This window comes from Peromyscus maniculatus, chromosome 5 (assembly GCF_049852395.1).
Source record: "Peromyscus maniculatus bairdii isolate BWxNUB_F1_BW_parent chromosome 5, HU_Pman_BW_mat_3.1, whole genome shotgun sequence".
Classification (NCBI taxonomy): Eukaryota; Metazoa; Chordata; class Mammalia; order Rodentia; family Cricetidae; genus Peromyscus; species Peromyscus maniculatus.
In genome coordinates, this window is record NC_134856.1 from 22,436,484 (window position 1) to 22,463,814 (window position 27,331).

Consider the following 27,331-nt stretch of genomic DNA (forward strand, 5'->3'; position numbering starts at 1 on the left):
TGAGAGGTGATGCTTCATCTCAATTTCCCCCTTCCTGAAGAGGCATTTCTTCAAAGACCCCCATTGGTGACATCTTTGGGGATCCTGAAGAGAATATCCCCCCCAATGGGACCACTCGAAGGCATATTCTCTTCTCTGTGGGAAATTGTCTCCACCCCAGGGCACCCTCAGATCCCCACAGATGCATTCTTCCAGAGTCACGTGTTCAGGCAAGAGGCTGGTCCTTATGGGAGTTTCCCCCCCAGAAAAACGTGTATATACACTCAGACCGCCTTCATTTGCCTGCCCCAAGACAGAGCTCCTTAAGTAAGTCCTGTAGCCCCTCCAGAGTCTTTGCCTCATGGTCAGGATTAAGGAGTCAGGCCAGGTCAGGATATATTTATAAGAGTGATTAGCTGGTAGCTGGGGAGGGGGCAGATGGAGCGATTCTTAACTCCGCCCCAGTTCACTCAGCTGAGGCCAAAGTAGACCATACTTCCCAGAGTTGGAGAGGACATCCTGTGAGCCTAGACAGAGCGGGAAGAGCTTTCCTAGGGTGGCAGCCTGTAGCTGAGGTCTTGGAGGGCAGGGTCTCCGGACTAGAGTGACCTCTGCCGGACACCAGAGGCGACAACGAGGTCTGGATCAGTGTGTTCTTGGTGGTTGACCCTCCAGTCTGCACCTGGTTGATGTTGCGTCTTTGTGTCCCTATGGCCAGCGAGGCATCTCAAGGAGTCTATTGCTTGTATTTGTCTCTGTCCGCGGCTTGTATTTTCCCTTGTTCCCAACTAGGAAAGAAAGCTGTCCCCGGTGCTGGCCTCCTGCTCCTGTCCACGGTGCTGAAAGAGGAACACCCTGAAGACGATGAGGGCCTGTGTTGCAGAGTCTTGAGAGAGGCAAAACCCACAAACACGATAGATATGACCCACAACCACCTTGGGCCAGCCCAGACAAAGGCTGTATCCTGTAAGACTTAGCTCCTGGGGCCTCTATGATGTCACTGTTGCCCACAGAAAGATAGAGAAGCCAGAGTTCAAGTCCAGCCTGGGTTACATAGGGATATCATTCCTGGGAGGAAGCATTAATTCATTAATTTCCTTACTCAACATTTACTGAGCATGCTCTGTGTGCAAGTGCAAAATAGTATTTGGTAATATGGGAGTTCAGCAATTAAAAAAACACCAAAAATACACCCCTGCCTTGGGGCCAGAGAGGCTAAGCTCCACAACAAGCTGGAGAGATGTCTTACCCATTAAGAGCACACTGGCTGCTCTTCCAGAGGACCTGGGTTTAGTTCCTAGCACCTACCCATGTGGTGGCTTACAGCTATTCATAACTCCAATTCTAAGGAATGTGATATCTTCTTTTGGCCTCCGTGGGCACCAGGAACAAAGACGATGCACAGACGCATGCAGCCAAAACACCTATATGCATAAAATAATTTAGATTAAAAAAAGAGTAACTGATGCTCTTGCAGAGGACCAGAATTTGGCTTCCAGCACTCACATTGGGTAGTGTATCATAGCTTGTACCCTCAGCTCTAGGTGACCAGAGGCATCTGACCTCCCCAGGCACCTACATTAAAGTGCACACATACCCCCCAACCCAATGCATTCTAAAAATTAATTAAAGTAAGTCTTTAAAATGCCTGTCTGACCCTGAGATAGGAGGGAGACACATTTCTGATGGTGGTATACATATTCTATTAGGATGGATGCATATGTTCTAAACACATGCATATGAAATATGAGTACAAGCAGAAACAGTGCTCTGCACATACACTTCTGTGCACACACGTATTCTACAAATACATTCACAAACACTGCATATCCTTACACATGCATACTCCTCAAAGATACAAACAAGTATTCGTACATGCTGTGTACATACTCCTTGAATAAAGACCCATATTCTCCAGAAACACATGTAAGGGGTTGGGGAGATTGCTCAGTGGTTAAGAGAACATACCACCATGCAGAGAGCCCAAGTTCAGTTCCCAGCACCCAGGTCAAGCAGCTCACAACTGCCTGTAACTCCAACCCCAGGGGGTCTGATCAGAGGACTCTGACCTCACAGGGCAACCACACTCATATCCACAGACCTGTATGGACAGACAGACAGACAGATAGGCGCGCACACACCCACCCCTAATTTAAAATATTAAAATATAAAAAAGAAAACTACAAACATGATCAGCAAAGAAAATCACACACAACATATATAGCTATTTGCAAATATCCAGCAAACACACACACACAATGTATATAAACACACATGTATATAAAACACATACTCAGGCTGGAGAGATGGCTCAGCAGCTAAGAGCACTGGCTGCTCTTCCAGAAGTCTTGAGTTCAATTCTCATCAACCACATGGTGACTCATAACCATCCATCATGGGGTCTGATGCCCTTCCCTGGCATAAAGACATACATGCAGATAGAGCACTCATACATAAAATAAATAAATCTTTTAAAAAAGATATCTTTTAAAAAAACCTCACACTCTGCAGTCATACAAACATGTATTTAGGAAACACAGACACACAGATATTTATCAATGCAAGCACACTCAAAAAAAATACAAACACCCAAGACACACAATTCCAAAACCCAGGGATGCTCAATGGTACACAATCCCCCTAATACACAGATACGTCTTCCTTCCACACAGCTCACATACAGGTGTGTCAAAGTTGTGCATGCCCTCCTTCTCCAGTGCTGTCCCCCCACCTGACTATCCGTCCCAAGTTGAGTCAATTCTATGAAGACTGAGATTGTTGTATCTTGTATAAGTGCACCCCCAGGAGACAGTACAGAGCTGCTTTGTTTATTTATTTGTTTGTTTTTGAGGCAGGGATTCTGCTGTGGCTGTCCTAGAACTCACTCTGTAGACCAAGCTGACTTTGAACACAGAGATCCCCCTGCCTCTACCTCCTCAGAGTGTGTGTTTAGTATATGTCTATTGGCCAGGTGGTGGTAGTGCCCGCCTTTAATCCCAGCGCTTGGGAGACAGAGGCAGGTGGATCTCTGTGAATTCAAGGTCTACAGAGCAAGTTCCAGGACAGCCAAAGCTACACAGAACCTTGTCTTGAAAAAGCAAAAAAAATTAATAAAATATAAATAAATATTGAATTAATGGACAGAATGCTAAAGGACACAGATTTACAATAACTGCAGAAAGGCACAGTAGCATGCACCAATAAACACATGAAACCACCTACCCAAGAGATATCCTCTCACACAAACCAGAAGAGACACAGATGTAGGATTACCCACCCATCATAGAACACATCGTACACAGAGAGGGAGAGAGAGACAGACAGACAGATCTTAGATCCCAAGTTTAACATAAAGCAAGCTTATGGATATAAATGCACCAGTCCCAAGAGCACCTGTTTTGTGGCTGTGGGGGCGGGGCTTTGGAAAGCCCCGCCCCTGGACCAAACCACACCCCTTAAGTTGCCGCTATTTGCTGGCCTTGTTCTGTGGTTCTGAGGTGTCTCAGCAGCTCCTGTACTCCAGCCTGCTAACAGGTGAGTGACAGGGAGAAGGGAGGCGGGAATCTTGTCTCCCATACCCTTGCCTTCCTCTGCCTAGAACCTTGTAGTACCTAGTCGCAGCACCGCAGCCCCCGCTGTGCAGCTTGGTACTAAAGGTCCAGCCCCGGGTGGAAGCTGCTAAGCTGATTGTGAACCAAGAGAAGGTGACCGTGAAAGGAGTGAGCGAGAAGCGAGAAGCGGGGCGGGGCTGAAGAGAGAGAGGAAGTCCTGGTTGGAAGAGGGGCTTGGAAGAGCTGAGGTAGTCCTGTTACTCTGAAGGAAGTTAGTAGCAGAGGGCAAACAGGGTGAGAGATTGTTGGCATGTGTGGTTTAAGCTGGGGGCGGTGTTTGGGCCTGAAGGAACAGGGGGATGTGTCTGCTGGGAGGGGCTCTTGGGTGAGACTCCCCCCAGAGTTCGGAGAGCCCTGGCCATTGCCTGGCTTCCTCCAGCACTGCCCATGCTCTGTGCTGCCTGGCATTGATTTCTGGTGTGCACCCGCCAGTGCCAACCTGAGCCTCCAAAAGGATAGTCATGCCTCATCCCTCCATCTCAGCTGGTTCTTGTCTCAGGTGGACATGGCCCACAAAGGCCACTTTCAACCCAGCAGCCTGGACTGGGCCCTGCGACTGATCCTGGCATGGATCTTCTCGGTGGCCTGTGGAGGGAGCCACCCTCTGCAAGCTAGATTCTGGGGACACCCTGGGCTGGCAGCCAATGTGGGCACAAGCCAGCTGCACCTAGCAGGTGAGCTCCCTATCTAAGTCCTAACACCCAGAAGTCCACTCACACCCTCCTTGTAGGAGGGGCCTCGTGTAGCAATGAGAGTAGTGAAGAACGCTGTTCTCTGGGTGTCGGACTGCTCCGTCCCAAACCCACACCTTGGTGCTCTGTGACCTTGAGCAAGTCAGTTGACCTGGGTAGAGAGTGACGCCCACCTGTAATCCCAGCACATACGTGGATGTAGGGGGATTAGGATTTCAAGGCCAGCCTCAGCTACACAGGGAGGTGGAGGCCAGGCTGAACTACATGAAACTCTGTCTCAAAATAAATAATTAGGACTGATGAGAGGACTCAGTCAGCAACCTGGGTCAGGTCCCTGGAACCCACATGCTGAAGGGAGAGAACCCAGTCCTGCAGCTTGCCCTCACCGCCACACTTGCATACACACTGTGGCACACGAGCAGTCACACACACAAGTTCATTAAATATAATTCTAAAAATTACTATAAATAGTGCTGAAGATATAGCTCATAGAATGTGTGCCTAACATGGGTAGTGCCCTAGATCCAGTCCCCAGTAAATAAAGAGAAATCACAGACCTAACATACAGGTGTTATGGAAATTAAGCCTATAAACACTGTGCAACCCCTTAGAAACACAGATATAACCTGATTATTACGGGTGATACGCCGTTATTACTACTTAAAGTTGCATTTCACAGAAGAATGTCTCCAGTAATGGGAATTGAACCAAGTGCCTTCCACATGCTAGGCAAGTGCTATTTCACTAAGCCCTATTTTTTGGTTTGTTCTAATTTTCAGTCAGGATCCCTCTAAGTTGCCTCGTTTGGTCTTAAATTTGAGATTCCCCCTGCTTTAGCCTCCAAGTGTCTGGGATTACAGATCCATGCCATTTCATTCAGCTCAAGAGAACTCTCTAAGGTTTTTCTCTTTGGGATGGCTGATAAAATTCCTATTGTCAGGGTACCCTCCGTCCTCGGTTCCACGGCCTTCCCTGAGGATCCAAGATCCTGGTTCACAGACATCACCCCTGCCAGAACCTTGTTGTACCTCAGATATAGACGGACCAGAGGCATCAAACCCAGGGATCCTTCTAGAAAGCTGCGGTGCACCGAGCCCGGAGTGAGTATTGCGTCCTCTAGCCTGACCCGTTCTTTGCCCTATTAGTGCCCGCCTTAGTCAGTCACACTCTTAACTCCCCCTGAGAACTGTGCCCCGCCTGCCCTGTGTCTCCCATGTCCAGATGTGAATTCTTCCTGGGACACCTTCAACGTGCCCTCCGCAATCGCTTCCACTGGCTGCTGCTTGGAGTACACCGAGTGCAGCCTCTCTGCCCGGAGCTCTGCCGGATTTGGTAAGGGAGGCGGGGACAGGGACGTGCCCTACGGTATGGGCGGGACCGGGACCAAGGGCCTTAGTTCGCTCCTACCGAGCCAGGGTGGGTCTATGAGAAGAGGGTGGCCTACTATTTAAGACAAGACAGCGTGAGGACATGGCTCTGGTGGACCAGGACGTTTCAAAAGGTTCAAGCTTTTGACTCTTAGAGGAGCTAAAAGAGGTGGGAATGCAAGGAGCTGGTCACAAATAGGTTGTCTGGCCTCAGTGGTTAAGAGTGCTAACTACTGGCCAGGCGGTGGTGGCTTACGCCTTTAATCCCAGCACTCGGGAGGCAGAGCCAGGCGGATCTCTGTGAGTTCGAGGCCAGCCTGGGCTACCAAGTGAGTTCCAGGAAAGGCGCAAAGCTACACAGAGAAACCCTGTCTCGCGTGCTAACTACTTTTTCAGAGGACCGGAGTTCGGTTCCCAACATCCATGTCAGGCCCACAGTTGCTTGTAATTCCAGCTCCAGGGGATCTGATGTCCTCTTTGGAACTCCCTTGGCACTTTGCACATACAAGATGGACAAACATAACTTAAAAATAATTTTAAGCCTGGTGGTGGTGGTGGTGGTGGCCCACGCCTTTAATCCCAGCATTTGGGAGGCAGAGGCAGGCAGATCTCTGTGAGTTCGAGGCCAGCCTGGTCTACAGAGTGAGCTCCGGGACAGCCAGAGCTACACAGAAAAACCCTGCCTCAAGAAACCAAAATAAATAAATTAATTAAAATAAAGGGGTTTTTTTTGGTTTTTTGTTTTGTTTTTTTTTTTTTTTTTTGGTTTTTCGAGACAGGGTTTCTCTCTCTGTATAGCTTTGCGCCTTTCCTGGGACTCACTTGGTAGCCCAGGCTGGCCTCGAACTCACACAGATCCGCCTGCCTCTGCCTCCTGAGTGCTGGGATTAAAGGCGTGCGCCACCACCGCCCGGCAAAATAGTTTTAAAGGGGAAGGGAGTGGACACTGTGGTGGTGTTGGTGGCCTGTGGTATCAGTACTTAGGAAAGAGGGTCAGGAGTTCAAGGTCATCCTCAGACACAAAACAGCTTCTAGACTAGCTTCAGATCCTGCCTCTAAATACATAAATAAATCTGGGAAGTGAGCCCTGCAAAGGCTGGGTTGGGCTTTTGAAGGAATGGGGCCTGAAGGATGAGGTCTTGGTCTGAGAGCAGGACAGTGGTCTTTAGAAGCCAACTGGCTCCAAAGCCCTAACCCAACTTCCCTTTCACAAACCCAGGTTCACCACCTGCGAAGCAGATTTCACCTGTGGCCCGACTTGGCTGCAGCCCTCTGGGAAGAGAGGCTGTGAAGCCAGCTGCCGAACCTACGGGCAGGTGAGGAACAGAGGGTCAGGGGTACTGACATGCTCCAACACCCAGGTTCATGATGTCTTTTAACTAGTTACTTTTTTGAAATAAGGAATTTCTACATGACCAGGCTGACCTTGAACTCTTAGAGATCTGCCTACCTCTGTCTCTCCAGTGCTATTAATGCCTTTAAAGGTGTGGGTTACCACATTTGGCTAATCTTTATTTTTTTTGTTTTGGTTTTTCAAGAGACAGGGTTTCTCTGTGCAGTTTTGGAGCCTGTCCTGGATCTCGCTCTGTAGACCAGGCTGGCCTCGAACTCTCAGAGATCCTCCTGGCTCTGCCTCCTGAGTGCTAATCTTTATTCTTTAGAGATTTATTTATTTATTTATTTATTTATTTTTTTTTTTTTTTTTTTTTTTTGGTTTTTCGAGACAGGGTTTCTCTGCGTAGCTTTGCGCCTTTCCTGAAGCTCACTTGGTAGCCCAGGCTGGCCTCGAACTCACAGAGATCCGCCTGGCTCTGCCTCCCGAGTGCTGGGATTAAAGGCGTGCGCCACCACCGCCCGGCCTAGAGATTTATTTTTATTCCGTGTATGAGTGTTTTTTCTGCCTGTACGTGCACCACCTGTGTGCCCTGAGGAGGTCAGTACAGGGTATGGAGTCCCTTATAATTGGAACTATGGTTGTGAACTAGCACATGGGTGCCGGGAATCTAACCTGGGTCCTCTGTAAGAGCAGCCAATGCTCTTGCCGGCTGAACCATCTCTCCAGCCGGGCGCTTAGCCTTATCTTAGCCCATCTCAGTTTACCTAGCCCCTAGGCTCAGGCTCCACTCTTCCACAGTCCCAGCCTCGGTGTGGGGTGTGTGGATAGTGTCCCAAGAGCCACTGATTCCAGAGTCTCCTTCCAAGTTACTGTCTTTGCTGTGGGTTCTCAGCAGGCCCAGGAAACCTGTCGCCCCGCCCCTGGCTCTGGCCCCGCCAGAGACCACCAGTCCCTCAAAGGAACGCCCAGACCCTCCCATTGCCCAGGCCACGCCCCCAGAAGACGCGCCCCCAGCGACTCAGGCTCCACCTTCTCGAACCCTGACCCCACCCTTTCTCCTAGACCTTCGCCAATGCCGAAGACCTGTGTCGCACGGTTCTGGGCCACGCACTGCCCATGGCAGCTCCTGGCTCACGTCACTGTCTCAATGTCTCCATCTCCTCTCCACGCGCCCGCCGCCCTCGCGCCTGGATCTCGAAGGCTGCAGGCAGCGGCAGCGGCAGCGGCGACAGCCCTGAGTAGATGTCTGGCTTTCAAGTGTGTCCCTCGCCTGGGCCAGGAGCCAGGAGCCACCCAGAAACACACCCCTCTCTCTCTCCCTCCCAAACCGTGCCCTGGGTTGCTTAGACAGGCCTCTCTACCCGTCATCCTAGAAATGGCCCAACTCTCGCTTAGTCTGCTCTCTTTCCCAGAATAAAGTTACCGCCTAGACCATGCTATACGATGTGGCTGCTGCCTGGGGAAGTAGTTGGGAAGAACTGCCAAAAAGTAATCACCTCAGAGGGGAAGAGGAAGGAGAGAGGAAGGAAAGGAGACAGAGACCAGTAAAATGGCACAGCAGGCCAACTCTGATGACCTACATCTATCCCCAGAACTCACACAGTAAAAGAACCAGCTCCTGCAAGTTGTCCTCTGACCTCCACATTTGCGGTGGCACTCGTGTCCCTTTCCCCCAAATAAATAAACAAACAAATAAATAAATGTAATGAAATAATTTTTGGCTTTGAATCAGCATCTCATTATGTAGCCTTGTCTGACCTGGAACTATGTAGACCCGGCTGGCCTCGAACTCAGAGATCCACCTACCTGACTCCCAAATGCTGGGATTAAAGGCAGGCACCACCACAACAGCACAAAAGATAATGGAAAAGAGGACTAGAGAGATGGCTCTGCAGTTACAGTGCTGACGCTCTTGCAGAGGACCTCATTCCCAATACCCACAAGGTGGCTCAAAACCACCTAACTCCAGTTGCAGGTGATCTGGTGCCCTCTTCTGGCTTCATTGAGCATTGCATGCGGTGCAGAGACAAAAATGCAAAACTCATATATATAATTTTTTTCCCTCCATAGGGTTTCTCCTGGGTGTATCCCTGGCTGTCCTGGAGCTCGCTCTGTAGACCAGACTGGCCTCGAACTCAGATATCCACTCGAGTGCTGGGATTAAAGGCACGTGCCACCACTACCTAGCAACACCTTTAATTCCATCACTCAGGAGACAAGAGAGGCAGACCTGAGTTTGAGGCCAGTCTGGTCTACAAATTGAGTTCCAGGACAGCCTGGGTTACACAGAGAAATCTTGTCTTGAAAAACAAGACAAAAACTTTAAAATGGGACCAAGCATGTTAGGGCACACCTTTAATCTCAGCACTTCAGAGGCAGGAGCAGGTGGATCTCTGTGAGTTCAAGGATAGCCTGCCTGGTCTATATAGTAAATTACAGGACAGCCAGGGCTATGTAGAGATGGTCTCAAAATAAAAAAAAAAAAAAAAAAAAAGATGTGGGCTGGAAAAGTGGTGAAGAGCACCTAGTAAATTCAAATCCCAGCACTCACACAGACTAGGCTGTAACTGTCTCCAGCTCTAGGGGAATTTGAAGCCTGTGGACTTCAAGGACACCTACACTCAAGTGTGCATACTCATGTGTTTGTACAGTCACACAAAGACAAACATACATACACAAAATAATTTCAAAATTAAAAAAAAAAGGTGGGCATGGTGGTATAGGCCTTTAATCTTGGCACTTAGGAGCAGAGGCAGGAGGGTCACTGTGAGTTCAAGGCCAACCTGGTCTACATGGTGACTTCCAGAAAACTAGGGCTACACAGAGACACTTTAAAAAAATGAGCAGGCTACATCAATCTAGAGAGGCCTACTCTTTGAGGACGAATTAGCGACTGCTATAAGGACACTCCTATCAGACCTTGGCCACAGAGCACACCATCGACTTCTCCTGAACAGCTTTAATTCCTGAGTAAGAGGCAGCAGGTTCACACGTTTGCTTCTAGAGGCTGTTGGCTGCCTCCAGGCCTCGCTCCTGGAAGTATCTGTGGGGGACCTGTGGGCGGCAGGTCTGAGGGCCCTGGCTGAGGAAGTACGAGGTGATCGTTCCAGGTCGCTCAGGATCCTCCTCCGCTGCTGAGTCCTCCCTGTGGGGGAAAGAACGACACTGGCCACCTGCCATGGGACTGGGAGACAAACCAGGGCCTCCCTCCCTCTCCTCTGCCTCCTCAGCAGGCTGGGGACACGAACCACGTGACACCTTCGGCCTCCTTTTCCAGGATGGCCTGGGCTGTGCTCCAGCTGAACCGAACAAACTGCGGGAAGCCAAACACAGGGTCCACGTGTTTCCTCAGCCAGGCTTTCGTCTTGGGGTCTAGAGAGAGAAGTAATGACCGCAGCACCTGAGTGGCAGGCGACAGCCACATGCCACCTTCACCTTCTTTACTTCCTTGTTGTTGAGACAGTTTCACTCTGTAGACCAGGCTGGCCACCCGCCTGCCTCTGCCTCCAGAGTGCTGGGGTTAAGGGTATATGTCTTTGGCTTTTTGAACACCAAGACACCCCCTGTATCTGAAGTGCCTTTCTGTTCCAGGTCCTTGGCACAGGCAGGTATGGTCTGTCCCCAAACTCCCATTCTGTGTCTCCCTAGTGCTATATTTTGGGAGTATTTCTGAGACAACTCCCTAAACCACAAGGATAACAGTCATCAAATTGATTTTTCGTTTGGGGCAAATGTCCAGGTTAGCCCCGAACTTGTAACTCTCCCACCCCTGCTTCCATGATAAGGGGGAACTATTGTGCCTGGCTTAACACTTTCTTTTCTTTTCTTAATTCTGTGGTGGGTTGGGTTTTAAATTTTTCTTCCTCTGGTTTTTAAGTATTTATTTTAAAATGTATGCATATGTGTGTCTCTGTGTGTATGAGTGCAGGTGTCCCTGGAGGCCATTGGCTCCGCTGGAGTCACAGGCAGTTGTGAGCTGCTTTATGTGGATGCTGGGAACTGAACTCTGGTCCTCTGCAAGAGCAGCATGTACTCTTAGCCACTGATCCATCTCTTTAGACCTCATTTTGTTTTTTGAAAATATTTCCTTTTATTTTACATATGTGTACCATGTGCTTTGCAGGCACCAGACATGCACACGGTGCTCAGACATACATGCTGGCAAAACACCCACACATATCAAATAGAATTTTGTTTTGTCTTTTGAGACAGGTCTCCACACAGCCTTAGTTATTGTGGAGCTCGCTCTGTAGACCAGGATGGCCTCAAACTCACAGAGATCCTCCTGCCTCTGCCTCCAGAGTGCTATAAAAGACTTTTTAAAACTCAATGATGGGTTGGGGATTTAGCTCAGTGGTAGAGAGTTTGCCTAGCAAGCCAAGGCCCTGGGTTCAGTCCTCAGCTCCGGGGTGGGGAGTGGGGGCGGGAGGGAGGATGGGGGCGGGGACAGGACAGGACACGGACTTAATGACAAGAACACCCTCAGCTCACCATTGGGATAGCCTGAGCCATAATCAGAGTCCAGATCCTGTACACTCTCCACAAACTGCCAGCTCTTCACAGCCTGGTCTCTAGCCACCTGCAGGCAAGACAGTAGGTTAGTGTCTCCTTCCTCAGGGGAATCTTGCCTGTCTCTACACAAGGGAGATGCTGGGAATGGGCCCTGGACAGGAGGACGCTAACCTTGGCAAAGATGCTGGCCGCACTGACCACGGGGAACAGGGAGTCTGCTTTGGCCTTGACTGTTACCTCCACCCCTGGAAAGCGCTGCTGCAGCCGAGCCTGGTACGTCTCTGGCATGCCCACAGTGTCCACAAACACCTGCCATGGGATAGAAACATGGGGAAGGAACGTAGCCATTAACAAACAGCAGGATAAAGAACTATGAAATATGTAGTCTCCTACTCTACTGAAGACTGAACCCAGGGTCTCACACACGCTACACAAACCCTGCCACTAAGCTACCAGCCCAATACTGATTAATCTTATGTGTACGGGTATTTTGTCTGCATGTATGTCTGTGAACCACATGTGTGCCTGGTGCCTGAAGAGGCCAGAAGAGGTCGGATCCCCTGGAACTGGAGTCACAGACAGTTGTAAGCCCCCATTCAGGTGCTGGAAACTGAAGCTGGATCCTCTGGAGGAGCAAAAGGTTCTCGTTAACTGCTGAGCCATCTCTCCAGGTCCCAGGTTTCTTACTATAAAATGCAGGGGACCGGGGCTTAAGAGATGGCTCAGAGGTTAAGAGCACTGGCTGCTCTTCCAAAGGTTCTGAGTTCAATTCCCAGCAACCACATGGTGGCTCACAACCATCTGTAATGAGATCTGGTGCCCTCTTCTGGCCTGCAGACATACATGCAGGCAGAACATTGCATGCAAAATAAAGTAAATCTTAAAAAAAAAAAAAAAAAAAAAAAAAAAAATGGGGCTGGAGAGATGGCTCAGAGGTTAAGAGCACTGGCTGCTCTTCCAGAGGTCCTGAGTTCAATTCCCAGCAACCACATGGTGGCTCACAACCACCTGTAATGAGATCTGGCGCCCTCTTCTGTATACATAATAAATAAATAAATCTTAAAAAAAAAAATGCAGGGGCCACAGAACCAGCTTAGCAGGCACAGGTGCTTGCACTCCATTCTGATCTTAGAGCCTCAGTCCCCTCAAGGTAACAAGAGAAACTGACTCTGCGACTGCCCTGCCTCCCCATGCATGCCATGACATGCATGTGTCTGCACTCATGCACACACCACAAATGTTTTGGGTTATTTGTTTTTGGGACAGGGTCTCACTCTGTAGCCCTGGCTGGTCTGCAGCTCATTATGCAGGACACCCTAGCTGCAAACTCAGACATCAGCCTGCCTTGGACTAAAGGCAGGTGCTTCCCTATGTTGCATAATATATATTTAAAATATTTTTATTGTATATGTATAGGTATTTTGTCTACATGTATGTCTGTGTATCATTTGCATGCTTGGTGCCTGCAGAGGCCAGAAGAGGGTGTTAGATCCCTTGAAACCAGAGTTACAGTTTTGAGCCACCATCTGGGTGCTGAGAATTGAACATAGATCTTGTATAAGAGCAACGAGTGCTCTTAACTGTTGAGCCATCTCTCCAGACCCACAATTTAAAAAAAAAAAATGACTCTATCAGGGTTAAGTACAGATCCATGGTAGACTGCCTCTTAATATGCAAACAATTCTCTCCGGTCCACCCACAACACTGCCCAAAACATTGGCCTCAACCTTCCTTTAATACGGTTCCTTATGCTGTGGTGACCCCAACTATAAAATTATTTTGCTGCTACTTTGTAATTGTAACTTTGCTACTGTTATGAATCATAATGTAAGTATTTGACATGCAGGATACCTGATATGACCCCTCAAAGATGTTGTGACCCAGTTTGAGAACCACTGGCCTCAGCAAGCTGTGCTTTCCCTGATCATGCTACAGGCTGAGCGCTCCTGCTCACTGTCATACTGGGGGCTGAGGAGGAGGCAGCGAACCCCTACACCAGAACCCTCGCATTAGAGCTGGGATAGGGCTCAGTAGGGAGTGTTTGCCTAGCATACTCAAAGCCTACGTTCCAGCCCCAGGACTACATTCCTAGCTTTGATGGCAGAGGCCTGTCATCCCAGCACTCGGAAGACAGAGGCAGAGATCAGGAGTTCAGGGGATAGCTGCTGTGGTATGTGATTCCCTCAAAAACAAACAGGGCTGGAGAGGGCTCGGCAGGCAAGAGCACTGGCTGCTCTCAGAGACCTGGGTTCAGTTCCAGAACCCACGGAGTGGCTCGAAACTGTCTGTAACGCCACTTGCAGGAGTTCTGATGCCTTCTGATCTCTATGTGTGTGTGTATATCACCATCCATGCATGTGATATACACACATACACACACATATACATGCAAAACAGCCATACACATAAAATAACTTTTTAAGTTCATTAAATTAAAAAAAATTACATTTTACTGGGACTGTCTGCTCTGTGGAAAGCAGAGCAAAGAGGGTCAGCTAATGGTGAGACCAGTGAGAAATGGATGGGACCCCCATGTGGGGTGCTCCATGACATAGGGCGGGACTGCGGGACCACTCTGGACACTGGAGATGCAGGAGAGGGAGGTGGGGCATACACTTAGGGCAGGAATAATCAAAATAAAATCTGGTTCTAATGCAGAATTTGCCAACTAAACTTTCCCTGAAGGAAATCTTATTCACTTTTTGTAGTGTGTGCGTGTGTACACACACATGCCAGGCTGCCGAAGTCAGAGGACACTGAAGAAGCCAGTTCTCCATCATATGGATTGACCTCAGATTGCCAGGTGTTCTTATCTGCTGAGCCCCCTTGATGATGGAGAGTAACTTAGGTCCTTGAGCATGCTAGGTACATCCTCTACTGCTGACTCTCCTTACAGTACCATCCATCTTGTGTAAGCATGTGCATTGGTGTAGGCATGTGCATTAGCATATGCATGTGCATTGGTGTAAGCATGTGCATTGGTGTATGCATGTGCATTGGTATATGCATGTGCATTGGTGTAAGCATGTGCATTGGTGTATGCATGTGCATTGGTGTATGCATGTGCATTGGTGTAAGCATGTGTATTGGTGTAAGCATGTGCATTGGTGTAAGCATGTGCATTGGTGTATGTATGTGCATTGGTGTAAGCATGTATATTGGTGTAAGCATATGCACTGGTGTGTATGCATGTGCATTGGTGTATGTATGTTCATTAATGTATGCATGTGCATCAGTGTGCCAGGTGATGGGTGTGTGTACATTCAAGTGGAAGCCAGAGGTCATAGTCAGGGCTTTTTCCTCAGTTGCTCTTCAAAAGTCACCCTATAGCCAGGCTACAGTATACAGCCGGGGTGGTGGCACACACCTTTAGTCCCAGCACTCAGGAGGCAGAGGTAGGTGGATCTCTGCAAGTTCAAGGCCAGCCAGAAATATACAGTTAGACCCTTTCTCAAAAACAAAACCAACAAAAACAAACAAACAAGGGCTGGAGAGATGGCTCAGAGGTTAAGAGCACTGACTGTTCTTCCAGAGGTCCTGAGTTCAATTCCCAGCAACCACATGGTGGCTCACTACCATTTATAACGAGATCTGGTGCCCTCTTCTGGCCTGCAGTCATACATGCTGTATCCACAATAAATAAAATAAAAAAAAAAAAAAAAAAAAAAACAAACAAACAAACAAACAAAAAATTCCTGGGATTAAAGGTATGAGCTACAAAGCCAGGACATATTCCACTGATTTAAAATATATATATATATATATATATATATATATATATATATATATATATATATATATATTATTTTATGATTTTAATAGGGCTAGAGAAATGGCTCAGAAGTTAAGAGCTCTCTTCCAGATGACCCAGCTTTAGTTCCAAGCGCCCAGATAGTGGCTCACAACTGTTTCCTGTTCCAGGGGATCCCACACCTCCTTCTGGCCTCTGTGGGCACCATGCACTCATGTAATGCATAGACATGCATGTAGGCAAAACACCCATATATGAATAAATATTTTAAAATTAAATTTTTAAAGATTTATTTATTCATATATTTTATATATACACCAGAATAAGGAATCTAATCCCACTACAGATGGTTGTGAGCCACCATGTGTTGCTGGGAATTGAACTCAGTTCCTCTGGAAGAATAATCAATGCTCTTAACCAGAGTCATCTCTCCATCCCTTAAAATTAATTGTTTGACATTTTTTTTTTTTAAAAATAACCAACATGTACTTTAACTTCTTTTAAAATTTTTGTTGTTGTTTTTTCTTTTTTTTTTTTTTTTTTTCCGAGACAGTGTTTCTCTGTGTAGCTTTGCGCCTTTCCTGGGACTCACTTAGTAGCCCAGGCTGGCCTTGAACTCACAGAGATCCGTCTGCCTCTGCCTCCTGAGTGCTGGGATTACAGGTGTGTGCCACCACCGCCCGGCTTCTTTTAAAAAATTTTATGTGTTAGGGCTGGAGAGATGGCTCAGTGTGGTTAAGAGTACTGACTACTCTTCCAAAGGACCTGGGTTCAATTCCCAGCTCCCATATGGCAGTTCACAACTATCTGTGACTCCAGTTCCAGGGGTCCTGACACCCATGGCAAAATACCAATGCACATAAAATAAAAAAATAAATAAAAAATAAAAATAAAAGATTTTCTATGTGTATGGGTGTACTGCTTGAGGAGGCCAGAAGAAGTCATGGAATGCCCTGGAACTGGAGTTAGACTATTCTGAGCCACCATGTGGGTGCTGGGAATCCAACTCAGGTCCTCTGAAAGAGCAACCAAAGCTATAGACTCTCTAGCCCGATTTCCCCCAGCCCACCCCACCCACACAGAGTTTTTCTATGTAGCCCTAGCTGTCCTGGAACTCCCTCTGTAGACCAGACTGGCCTTGAACTCACAGAGATCCACCTGCCTCTGCCTCCCGAGTGCAAGGACTAAAGGTGTGTACCACCACCCAGGCTGTTTACTGTAGCCTGGCTATAGGGTGACTTTTGAATGTACATGTACATTTTTTTTATTTATTTGTTTAATTGATTTATTTACTTATTTATTTTGAGGCAGAGTTTCTCACTAAACCTATATCTTGATTGGCATTCCAACAAGACCACAAGATCTTCCCTCATCCCAGCATTGGGATGACAGGTTTGTGTCACTGTGCCTGGCTTTACACTGGGTGCTACGGATCCAAAGCAAGGTCCTTACACTTGTTTTAGACAGGGTCTCACTTTCAATGGCTATCCTGGGACTCAAGAGATCTGCCTGTCTCTGCTTCCCTAGTTCTGGGATGAAAGGTGTGCACCATGGCCTTCATACTCACGCTTCTGCAACAGGCACTTAGCAACTAAGTCACGGAGGGTCTCCATATATGCCCCAAGTCACACGGAGGGTCTCTATATATGCCCTGAGTCACATGGAGGGTCTCCATATATGCCCTGAGTCACACGGAGGGTCTCCATATATGTCCTGAGTCACACGGAGGGTCTCCATATATGCCCTGAAGTCACAATTCTCCTTCCTCCACTACATCCAGCATTATTAAAACAAAGAAACAAAAAAAAAAAAACAAACAAAAAAAAACCCCACAGTTCCAGGTGGTCCGGGCTGACATCAACTCACCCTTGCCTCCACATCCTAAGTGCTACTACCCTGGCTTTATGCAAGGTTGGGATAGAAGCCCGGGACTTCATGTACACTAGGCAAACAATCTACCAACTGAACTACATCCCCAGCTTCAATTTTTTTTTAAAGCCCCTTTAATCAGAAGGTGACCAAAGGGTTGTGACCCAACAGCTCACCTGGGTGACTTTCACACCTTGATCCAGCGCATACTGTATCAGCCCCGCAGCCGTATCATGGGACAGGGAGTTGAGGTTGTACTTGACCCTGTGGTTAGGGACAGAGCTTAGTCAACACCATCCCAGATGCATAACCCAGCCAACCTGTGTTGGTTGCTCCCCACCACCGGGCCACGAAGGGGCCCCTCACCGCCCAAGCATGCTGGTAGAGATCAGGTTTGGAGACAGAATGTCCAAAGCCCAACCCACAAAGTCTCCGTCCTCCTCCATTTTCGCAAAGAGCCTCTCCCGCTCGTTCTCCGTCAAGGTCTTCGAGTCTGCGAAGAAAGTTAAAGAAGGGGGAGCAGCTCGCTGGTTCTTTCGGTTCCTGATCCCCCTCCATCTCACCTGCTCTCCTGCACAGACCCCGGAACCCCGAGTGTAGACATTCAGCCCAGGCTTACCTGCCACCTTCAGAGCCTCCAGATCTGACAGGCGGGACAGGGGGCAGTAACAGATGGCGTAGACCATGGGGCCTTGGGAGGGAAGTCAGATTTCTGAGAGCAGCGTTCCAACCAGTGAACATCTAAAAGCCGTCTGCCTTGTTCCATCACCACCAAGGCCCAAGGGCATCCCGCTATCATTCCCGGGTCCCAAGGCCGTGCATGATCCCCACTCCCATTCCCCTGCAACCTACACCCCTGGGGGCGCACCAAGCACCGGGCCCCGGCCCGCTTCATCCACGCCCAGGGCACACGGGTCCTTGAGGCACACGGCGGGTACAGGAGAGCTCAGGCGACAGCGGCCCGTATTGTCCCTCTCCAGCTCGCTGAGATCCATGCCGCCTCAGCCACAGCCAACAGCTGTAGAAAATAATACTGCAGGCGCAGGTCCCAGCGCGCGTTTTCCGCGAGTACGGTAGCCGCTCTCGATGCCGACCAATCGGCGCGCAGGACCCGCCCCCGACGCACCGGCCGGCGTGGTTGTTTACGCACGCGACGCTGTCGCCGCTGCCGTACTCTCCTCTGGGAATTGTAGTCTTGGAGAGCTACCGCTAAGGGCGTGGTTTGCAGTCCAGGGTAGGCGGGGTCACCTGGCAAACTCCGCTCCGTTGCTGCTGGAGCCAGGCCCTCAGTGACTGGTGTGTAAAGAGAAATAAAGAGAAAATTAAGATGCAGTTCAGTTCAGTTGACTGTTTTTTGTTTGTTTGTTGAGACAATTTCTGATAAAGCCCGGAATACCTCCCTCGAAGTCACTTCGTGGGCTAGGATGACCTTCTACTCCTAAGTGGGGTTACCAGCCTACACTGAACTGACCTTTCTTGAGACTTAATAGATCAAATATCAGCCGGGCGGCGGTGGCGCACGCCTTTCATCCCAGCACTCGGGAGGCAGAGGCAGCCTGGTCTACAGCCTGAGTTCCAGGACAGCCAGGGCTACACAGAGAAACGCTGTCTTGAAAAACGAAAAGAACAAAATAACAAAAGATCAAATATTATTGCACTCTCGGAGGCTTGGTCTCACTGGGTCCTGGTCCTCCCACCTGCCATCCAGGTTTGACATCTGGGTCTCCACACATCCCCCCTCCCCGCCTCCCAGCAATTCACTGTGACTCCCTGGCTGGCCTAGAACTCACTACATACTACATAAATTGGCCTTGAACTGACAGAGGCTACATCTGCCTCTGCCTCCCCAGTGCCAACACACTCCACATTCTCCACATACTCTATGCTCCTAGTCCTAAGTGTCCCAGATTCAACAGGGCTCAGGCCTTCTGACTCAGATTTCCCCAAACCCCTCTGTTAATAGCTCTCGGAGACCCTGCTGCCTCCAGGACCTGCTCCATCATACCATCTTATTGAAGCAAAGTCTTCTCCACCACCGTCACAGATTCCGGGCCCCAGCAGATTCCCAGTGAGGGTCTGCACACACCATGCGGCCTTCTTTCTCGCTTCCTTTCCTATCCCTCCTCCCTTCTCCTGCTCTCCACTGTCTTGGGAACCCCACATCTCCCAGACCCCTCTGCTACTCCAACCACACTCCTCCACTGTTCTCTTCATCAACGGGACTCTGTCCTTTTGTGTGGAATCCTGTTTCTCATCAAAGTCCCGGTCCATCCTCTGAGTCCCGGTTCCTCTATCGCTTGCCTCTCCGGGGCCACCATCTCCTCTTCAGCCCTTTCCTTTTCTTCTTTTGTTTTGAAGACAGGGCTTCACGTAGCCTGAAATGGCCTGACCTTGCCATGTAGCCAAAGCTGACCTTGAACTCTTGACCCTCCTGCCTCTGTCACGAGCACCTGAATCACAGGTGTGCACCACCAACAGGGCTCACTCCCACCAACATTTCCTGCTTTCTCCCTGGCTTTCAAAAAGGCTCCTGGGTCCAAAGTCAGCTGCCTGCTCCCCCACCAGCCTAAAGCCGCAGACTTTGGGCCCAAGTACTCACCTCATGCCAGCCACTACCTCACATCTTGCCTCCCGGCCTCCCCCCGGGTCTGGCAGCCAGTCCTCACTGGCTGGCTTTCCTGTGCCCCCTCTGTGGCTCACCTCTGCTCAGGCCCGCCAGTCGCAGTCCACCGGTTTGCAAGATGCGCAGTCCCGTTGCCGGCAGGGCCTCAGCTGGATCAGGTTCTCCCGGTCCATGAACACAGGGACCGGTGCTGTGCCCAGCACCTGACGGCTGCGTTCCTGTTTGCCCAGATCGCAGAAACAACGCCACTTTCCCCACGGGCCTAGGACTGAGTCTTCCACTACTGCAGATGGAGAGTGGACATGAAAACCCAGTTGGGGAAGTTAACCCCCATACAGGGGACTTGTCCAGGAAGGGACAAAGGTAAGGAACACCTGCTGTTTGAGGACTTTCCTGCCTCTGTGTGGTGGTGACTAGAGAGAGCAATCCAGCCTGCCAAGCTGACACACACGTGTGAGCAGGCCACAGCTGCAAACTGACACCTCCAATCCATGCCAGCCTGCTCAGCTGGGAGTATGGACGCTCTGTCCTTCACACCTGACATCCAAAGTTGACTCTTGTCCTAAGGGACTACGCAGCTGGCCCACCGCCGCCTGACTGGCGGGCTGACAGACCGTAAGACAAACGTACTTAAAGGCCCTGGTGCTGCGCTACCTTGTAGCAACAAAGTAATTTTTATGCTCGGAAGCAGCTACAACGTTGTTTTTTGTTTTGTTGTGTTTTTCAGTATAGTGCTAAAGATAAGATTTAACCTGGGGCCTCACACACTCTGGTCAAGTGCTCTATCAACCCCAACCTACACCTTTACAGGACTCTTCTCTTTTCCTTCCTTGCTTTAAAAAAAAAATAAAATAAAATAAAACTAGAGTCTCATGTACTCCAAGCTGGCTTCCAATTCCTTTGGTAGCCAAAGACGACTCGAATTTCAGATCTCCCGACCCCAGCTCTCAAATGCTAGACTGCAGGTGTGGACTGCCGCGGTGCATGGATCATGCAGCGTTGGGGAAGGGGCTTCCTGCATGCTGGGCCGGCGCTCCACCAACTGACCACTAGTGCGACCAGCCCTTGTCAGAACTTCCTCATCTAAGAGACCTCACCAAGGCGGGTGCCTCACGCCCCTCCTCAGCAGATCTCCCCATCCTCCGCTTAGGCCTTTTCGCTCTTCCTGGGACACTGCCACCCAATCTTGGCAGTTTTGCCTCTGCTAGTCACTCGGGCTATGCTGGTGACCGCCACCTTTACCACCTTCACCACTGCTGACTGCTCAAGCTGACTGGCCAGTTTCCTTCTCTGGCTCCACCCTTCCTAGTACTATGTTTATCGGTTGTTTTCGTCTCCTAGTGCCCAACTCCTGAACAGTGCTGAATATAAGCGTCTATAACAATTAGCAGATGACCAAAGAAGCTGCAGAGCAAAGAGTTCAGTAAAACAAAACAACTCACAGATAAGAAACCAACACACTCAGAGAAAAGTGGCCAGTCCCTGAGGGCATGGCCTGTGCTGAACTGGGCAGTCAGCGCAGGAGGGTCTGTTTGTAGCCAGCTGGTCAAGGAAGGCTTTTGGGGGGACCTTTTTAAAACTCCACTCCGGCCACCGGCTAATTTACCCTTTTCTCGCTGCTGCCTCAGCAGCTCCCAGGTGTCGCCTTCGCCCTCCTGGCCAAAATACTGGTACTCGGGGCTGATCTGAGTGGGGGACACCAGACCCAGGAGCAGTAGAGGAGGCAGCAACAGAGCCAGCCGGCTCCGGGCCATGCCCGGACTCCAACCGACCTCAACGCACTCCGGGGGCCCAGGCCCGCGCGGAGCCCACAGCACAGACAATCCCGGCCTCCGCAAGGGCACCCGGGCACCCCACCCCACCCACCCCTTGTGCAAGCGCGTGAACTCGTCTGCGCGCTCCCCCTCTGCAGGCGCAGTGGATCCGACCGCAGAGCTGTCCCGCCCACCTCCCCCTGCCCTGCTTCGTGTGGTTTGGGCCGCGCATAAAAAGCTCGCGGGCCTAGGGCTCGCTTGGCTCTGAGATCTCTGTTCGCTGACTTCTCTCGTGTCTGGTCGTCCGCGTGTCCGGCTCTTGCCCACGCAGGTATGGAAACCTAGGATGCACGCGAATGGGAGGAACCATTGGTGTGGCTCTGGCCCTATCACGACCTCTTTGCTGGCGGTCTTTGTTTTCCATACTCTATGGTGGCCGCCTTTGTCCTGGTGGGTGGTGGGGGTGGCGGGGGTGATGGGGGTGGTGGAGGTGATGGGGGTGGTGGGGGTGGTGGGGATGGTGGGGGTGGAGAACCAATGCCAGAGTCCTGGCTTGCAGGCCTTATCGCCGAGCTCACAGCCCCTCGCTCTTGGCCTCGCCATCCCTTTCTGAAACCAAGGGCTCGCGTCCCTTCCCCCGCGCTTGGGCTGACTCGATAATCCGGGTGGCAGTGGTGACCCCCATCACTCGAGCCCTGTTTGGGGACCGGTTTTTCCTGAGGCCTTGCAGCCCTTGTTCTGGGAGGGTGAGTATGAGTGCTGCTGCTTCCACCTCTCGGATCCAGTGTCTGGGCTCGGCCCCAAGAGTGACCTTGGGAGAGCAAGACAAAGGGTCTTTTGCTGCACTGACCAGCCTTGCGTGGATCTCTGCTTTCAGTCATGGCCTCCGGCAACGCGCACATCGGAAAGCCGGCTCCTGACTTCACGGCCACCGCGGTGGTGGATGGCGCCTTCAAGGAAGTCAAGCTTTCCGACTACAGAGGTGAAGCTGCCTGGGGGGGCCCAGGTGGGCTAGGTCCCACCTGTGAAAGGGCTGGAACTTAGCTTCTCAATTCCGTTCTCCTCTTCCCTAGGGAAGTACGTGGTCCTCTTTTTCTACCCGCTGGACTTCACTTTCGTGTGCCCCACCGAGATCATCGCTTTTAGCAACCATGCCGAGGACTTCCGAAAGCTGGGCTGTGAGGTGCTCGGAGTGTCTGTGGACTCTCAGTTCACCCACCTGGCGTGGTACGGGGCTGCGCGGGCGCGCGGGGGAGGGGTGCAGAGAGGATGCAGGAAAGCCCAAACTAGGGGCTGAGCTGTGCCTTCCACTCCTTCATCTTCGAAAGATGGAAACGATGACACCCAAGCCCTGACAGTGATGACAGTCATTAGCATTTGGCAGCTAGTTGGAAGGTAACTGCAGGAAACTGCAGCTGCTTCGTGGCATAGTTCTCAGGAGACAGGCGGCCTTGCCCTATTTCATGAAACGGGAAACTCTAGTTCTCAAGAGTGATGGGTTGATAGCAGAACAAGATGATGGTGGGAACTCCCCCCTCCTTTTTTTTTTTTTTTTTTCCAGAACTAGGGGTCAGTTCAAGGTCTCATTGTTGCAAGGCAAGTGCCCTCCCATTGAGCTCTGTCTGTTAGCTAATGAGAACTCGAATGTGCTTCTCTGCTGCAAGTTACTGCAGCCCTGAGGCACAAGTGAAGCTACTTGAAGATGAAGCTCTATCTGGGGCCATTCTCTTCCCAGCTGCTCTGCCCCCACCAGGGTGGGGTGGGTGGAGCTCCCCAGCCTTGTTTTAAATCTTTATCTCTTGCTTCCAGCACCCCCACTCCAGCCCTTATCACCCTGGAGGCCCGTGGGGGAGAATTCTGCTGTGCTGGACATCCTAAGGCCCCAACCTGTCTCTCTCACCCTCAGGATCAACACCCCTCGGAAGGAGGGAGGCTTGGGCCCCCTGAACATTCCCCTGCTGGCTGATGTGACTCGAAGCTTGTCCCAGAGTTATGGCGTGTTGAAAACTGATGAGGGCATTGCCTACAGGTACAGCTGGGACCTCCGCCCAGCTCCAGGAGTCCCCGTCTCAAGGGCTAAAGGGACCACTGTGGCTAATGGGGTGTGTGTGTTTCCTTCCCTGGCCCTGGTAGTGGGGGCCTCCAAGCTTCTTACTGTACATCCTCATGTCTTCAGGGGCCTTTTTATCATCGATGCCAAGGGTGTCCTTCGTCAGATCACAGTCAATGACCTACCGGTGGGACGCTCTGTGGATGAGGCTCTCCGCCTAGTCCAGGCCTTTCAGTATACAGATGAGCATGGGGAAGGTGAGTGAATATTCACAAATGGGGAGGCCCTCCTCAGCTCTCTGCCCAGCTCCAGACATTACCTGTCTGCCCTAGCATCTTTGTGGATGGGCGTTAAAGCCCCATACAAGGGCTGAAGGGGTGGTTAGAGCACTTACTGCTTTTCCAGAGGACCAGGGTTGGATTCCCAGCACCCATGTGCTCATAGCCATCTATAACTCAGTCTCAGGGCATCTCATGCTCTCTTCTGGCCACCTCCTGCACCAGGCACACACATAGTGCATAGATAAACATGTATACAGGCAAAACAAACATATAAATTTTTTAAGCCCCATACAGAATCCAGTTCTCTGCCTGCAAGAGTGTCTAGGATGGGGCAGGGATTAGTATACGTGGTGTATAGGAGGGCAGAGAGTTGGGAGCTGGTGGAAGTCTATGAAGGTATTTGAGCTAGGTGTGCTGGGTCATGCCTGTCCTCTAACACTTGCAAGACTGAGACAGGATTGAAGCTAGCCTATGATACAGAATGAGACCTTTTCTTAAGCAAAACAAAACAGAAAGGTAAAAGGAACAGTAAAAAATAAAGAATATATAGTGCATTAACAGGCTTTCTACAGGATTTCAAGATGGGAGTTTGACTTAGTTGCTAGAGTGCTTGCCTGGCATTCACAAAGCCCTGAGTTCAATGCCAGTGACAGACTCAAACTGGACATGAGGTATACACCTGTAATCCCAGCACTTGGGAAGCTAAGGAGGAGAGAGCAGAATTTCAGGGTCATCTTTAGCTACCTAGTGAATTCAAGGCCAGCCTAAACTGCATGAGAACCTACCTCAAAAAGAAAAAAAAAAGGGCTGGAGAGATGGCTCAGAGATGGCTGTTCTTCCAGAGGTCCTGAGTTCAATTCCCAGGAACCACATGGTAGCTCACAACCATCTGTAATGAGATCTGATGCCCTCTTCTGGCCTATAGTCATATGTGCAGGCAGAATACTGTATACATAATAAATAAATCTTTAAAAGAAAAAAAATGGTATGAAAAGTGTCCCAAGTTAATCTTAGCTGGGTTAGAGTTACTCCCTCCATATATATATTTAAGAAAAGGTCTCAGTATATATTCATATTGGCCTGGAGCTAGTTATGTCGACCAGTCTGGCCTTGAACTCAGAGATCTGCCAGCCTCTGCCTCCCCAGTGCTGGCATTAAAGGCACAAGGTACCATACCTACTTTAAAAAATTGTTTGTGCGTGAGTTCGTGTGTGTGTGTGTGTGTGTGTGTGTGTGTGTGTGTGTACACTTAGGCATTCAGTCTGAGGATTCATAGAGACAGGATCGACTGAGAAGTTGGCGAGGTGAGAAGTGGCTGCAGCTTGTTTCCTCTGATCTTTCAGCATTTACCCCGATATCTGGCACCAGGTTTTTGTTATAAGACCATTTAGAGCCAGGCGGCGGCAGCGGCGGTGGTGGTGCACTCCTTTAATTCCAGCACTCGGGAGGCAGAGGCAGGCGGATCTCTGTGAGTTAGAGGCCAGCCTGGGCTACAGAGCGAGTTCCAGGACAGGCTCCAAAGCTACATAGAGAAACCCTGTCCTTCGAAACAAAACAAAACAAAACAAAACAAGACCATTTAGGATTCGTGTGCAGACGTGTATGCATACTAGTTAGTGATCAAAGCCTCAAACATACTAGACAGTGCTCTTTCACTGAGCTGTATGGTCAGTCCAGTCACAGCACCTCATCATATTGATGGGACAACTGAGCACAGGTACAAAGCTTAGTAAGGGTAAGGCTGATAGAGTGAGTGAGCTGAAGGAGAGGGGCATGGAGACACGGAACTATAATCTCAGCACTTTGGAGGTGAAGCAGGAGGCCAGCCTGGGCTACAGAGTGAGACACTTAAAATAAAAGGGCTAAGTGTGGTGGTTCATGCCTGTAGGGCAGCAGAGGAAGGAGGGTCAATGCACGTTTGAGGCCAGCTTGATCTATGGAGAAAGTTGTAGACCAGCGAGAGTCCCCTTCTTTAAAAAAAAAAAAAAAAAAAAGACTGCGCTCCAGCTAGGTGTAGAACACTTGCGTGGTTTGCGAAAGGTCCAGGGCTCAAACTCCATTACTTCAGCTGATAAAATAAGAAGAAAGAATTAGCAGCTGAGTGTGGTGATACGCATCTGTGATCCCAGTAGTCAGCTGAGATAGGGCTGCTGTGGGGTCAAGGTGGGGGGGGGGGGGGAGTGCAGGACAAACAAAACAATAGAACCCAAAAATGAAAAATGTCGCTGGAAACCTGTCTGGACAAGGGTTCTGGCCACGAGCAGCCTGGAACCCTGGCCCTTAACTGCCAGCCTGTCTCTGCAGCCTAGGCTCTTGCATGGCCAGGTTGTCCCTGACCTCTGGTGGAACGGAGCCTCACGTGTTCACCCTTGTGTGTTTTTCTAGTCTGTCCTGCTGGCTGGAAGCCCGGCAGTGACACCATCAAGCCCAATGTGGATGACAGCAAGGAATACTTCTCCAAACACAACTGAGATGGCTTGCATCAGTGAGCCTGAACTCTTGGATCTCGCCCCCACCTGGATGTCCTGTGCTGGCCCAGAAAAGGCTAGATCTTCCTCCACGTTCTGTGGAGGGGCTGGAAGCTGGGCCAAGGCTTTCTCATTCCCCACCCGGAACCTGGTGAATAGTGACCCCTGCCCTGAGCCCACTCAGCTGGGCACAGGTCTATAGGAAACCAATAAAGTATTAGGGACAGTGGAAGGCTGTGTTGGCGTGCTTTTAGCTGTCAGTCTGGCCTGTGCAACTGACTCTGCAATTACTCCTCTTCACCACAAGGTGGAGGCATTACCACATTCACTGCTTAGTACTCTATTACTCCATGGCCTGAGAGTGGAGAAACATTGAAACCTGTCTTTATTTTTTTTTTAAAAGATTTGTTTATTTATTATGTATACAGTATCCTGCCTCCATGTATGTCTACAGGCCAGAAGAGGGCACCAGATCTCATTACAGATGGTTGTGAGCCACCTTGTGGTTGCTGGGAATTGGACTCAGGACCTCTGGAAGAGCAGTCATTGCTCTTAACCTCTGAAACCTGTCTTTAAAAAAAAAAAAAAAACAGGGCTGGAGAGATGGCTCAGCCGTTAAAGGCCAGGCTCACAACCAAAAATATATATAATATGTTTTATATATACATAAAACAACCAATAGGGCTGGAGAGATGGTTCAGCAGTTAAGAGCACTTGCTGCTCTTGCAGAGGACCCGGGTTCCATTTCCAGCACCCACATGATGGTTTACAGCCTTTCTTAATTCCTTAACTCCAGTTCCAACCCTGTCTTCTAGTCCTCCAGCCTAGGCATGCACATGTGTAGGCAGAAAATACACAGGCATAAAATAAAATAAACACATCTCCTCAAACAGCAGTGGTGGGCAGTTTACTTGTCCTGGACCCTGCTTCTGTAGACCAGTGCCCACATCTTGCCATCAGCCATAAAAATGCTACCTAACATCTGTGGTTGTCCCTGGGTCTCCTCATTGGATGGTAATAAAAACCAAAATCAGATCA

At 49.9% G+C, this 27,331-nt stretch overlaps 4 protein-coding genes across 6 annotated transcripts; 2 read left to right on the forward strand and 2 right to left on the reverse strand.

Moving 5' to 3' along the window:
- Positions 1-37: 37 nt before the first annotated feature.
- Rtbdn (retbindin) lies at positions 38-8,422 on the forward strand. 2 transcript variants are annotated; one of them, XM_042277410.2, is made up of 6 exons: positions 3,458-3,513; positions 4,090-4,264; positions 5,223-5,382; positions 5,504-5,614; positions 6,869-6,965; positions 8,048-8,350. In XM_042277410.2, exons 2-6 carry the CDS (start codon positions 4,096-4,098, stop codon positions 8,225-8,227), a joined length of 717 nt encoding a protein of 238 aa, XP_042133344.1. In that variant the 5' UTR covers positions 3,458-3,513; positions 4,090-4,095; the 3' UTR covers positions 8,228-8,350. The 2 variants fall into 2 exon arrangements, with proteins under 2 accessions (XP_076427991.1, XP_042133344.1); XM_076571876.1 differs by having other exon boundaries at positions 38-4,264; positions 8,048-8,422.
- A 1,273-nt stretch (positions 8,423-9,695) lies between these two features.
- On the reverse strand, positions 9,696-18,125 carry Rnaseh2a (ribonuclease H2 subunit A). Its single transcript, XM_006998365.4, has 8 exons — positions 17,986-18,125; positions 17,737-17,808; positions 17,484-17,610; positions 17,294-17,381; positions 11,669-11,806; positions 11,477-11,564; positions 10,234-10,357; positions 9,696-10,130 (listed from the first exon to the last, which is right to left on the reverse strand). The coding sequence occupies exons 1-8, from the start codon at positions 18,110-18,112 to the stop codon at positions 9,986-9,988; spliced, it is 909 nt and encodes a 302-aa protein (XP_006998427.1). The 5' UTR covers positions 18,113-18,125; the 3' UTR covers positions 9,696-9,985.
- A 1,692-nt stretch (positions 18,126-19,817) lies between these two features.
- On the reverse strand, positions 19,818-21,603 carry Thsd8 (thrombospondin type 1 domain containing 8). Its single transcript, XM_042277408.2, has 2 exons — positions 21,347-21,603; positions 19,818-20,023 (listed from the first exon to the last, which is right to left on the reverse strand). Exons 1-2 carry the CDS (start codon positions 21,492-21,494, stop codon positions 19,824-19,826), a joined length of 348 nt encoding a protein of 115 aa, XP_042133342.1. The 5' UTR covers positions 21,495-21,603; the 3' UTR covers positions 19,818-19,823.
- An 84-nt stretch (positions 21,604-21,687) lies between these two features.
- Prdx2 (peroxiredoxin 2) lies at positions 21,688-26,525 on the forward strand. Of its 2 annotated transcripts, none has more exons than XM_006998368.4 (6): positions 21,688-21,825; positions 22,372-22,476; positions 22,568-22,721; positions 23,401-23,523; positions 23,671-23,801; positions 26,211-26,525. In XM_006998368.4, the coding sequence occupies exons 2-6, from the start codon at positions 22,374-22,376 to the stop codon at positions 26,294-26,296; spliced, it is 597 nt and encodes a 198-aa protein (XP_006998430.1). In that variant the 5' UTR covers positions 21,688-21,825; positions 22,372-22,373; the 3' UTR covers positions 26,297-26,525. The 2 variants fall into 2 exon arrangements, with proteins under 2 accessions (XP_006998430.1, XP_076427992.1); XM_076571877.1 differs by lacking the exon at positions 21,688-21,825 and adding an exon at positions 22,221-22,240.
- The last annotated feature ends 806 nt before the right edge of the window (positions 26,526-27,331 follow it).

Excerpts from the sequence above, each read along its gene's own strand:
- Rtbdn (XM_076571876.1), top strand. The coding sequence starts at position 3,841 with ATGTGTGGTTTAAGCTGGGGGCGGTGTTTGGGCCTGAAGGAACAGGGG. Across the intron at positions 5,383-5,503 it reads TGCGGTGCACCGAGCCCGGA|ATGTGAATTCTTCCTGGGAC; the intron begins GTGAGTATTGCG and ends TCCCATGTCCAG. Across the intron at positions 5,615-6,868 it reads CCGGAGCTCTGCCGGATTTG|GTTCACCACCTGCGAAGCAG; the intron begins GTAAGGGAGGCG and ends TCACAAACCCAG.
- Rnaseh2a (XM_006998365.4), bottom strand. The coding sequence starts at position 18,112 with ATGGATCTCAGCGAGCTGGAGAGGGACAATACGGGCCGCTGTCGCCTG. Across the intron at positions 17,382-17,483 it reads TCTACCAGCATGCTTGGGCG|GGTCAAGTACAACCTCAACT; the intron begins GTGAGGGGCCCC and ends CCCTAACCACAG. Across the intron at positions 11,565-11,668 it reads CGGCCAGCATCTTTGCCAAG|GTGGCTAGAGACCAGGCTGT; the intron begins GTTAGCGTCCTC and ends TCTTGCCTGCAG.
- Thsd8 (XM_042277408.2), bottom strand. The coding sequence starts at position 21,494 with ATGGCCCGGAGCCGGCTGGCTCTGTTGCTGCCTCCTCTACTGCTCCTG. Across the intron at positions 20,024-21,346 it reads GAGGCAGCAGCGAGAAAAGG|TAGTGGAAGACTCAGTCCTA; the intron begins GTAAATTAGCCG and ends CTCCATCTGCAG.
- Prdx2 (XM_006998368.4), top strand. The coding sequence starts at position 22,374 with ATGGCCTCCGGCAACGCGCACATCGGAAAGCCGGCTCCTGACTTCACG. Across the intron at positions 22,722-23,400 it reads CAGTTCACCCACCTGGCGTG|GATCAACACCCCTCGGAAGG; the intron begins GTACGGGGCTGC and ends TCTCACCCTCAG. Across the intron at positions 23,802-26,210 it reads TACAGATGAGCATGGGGAAG|TCTGTCCTGCTGGCTGGAAG; the intron begins GTGAGTGAATAT and ends GTGTTTTTCTAG.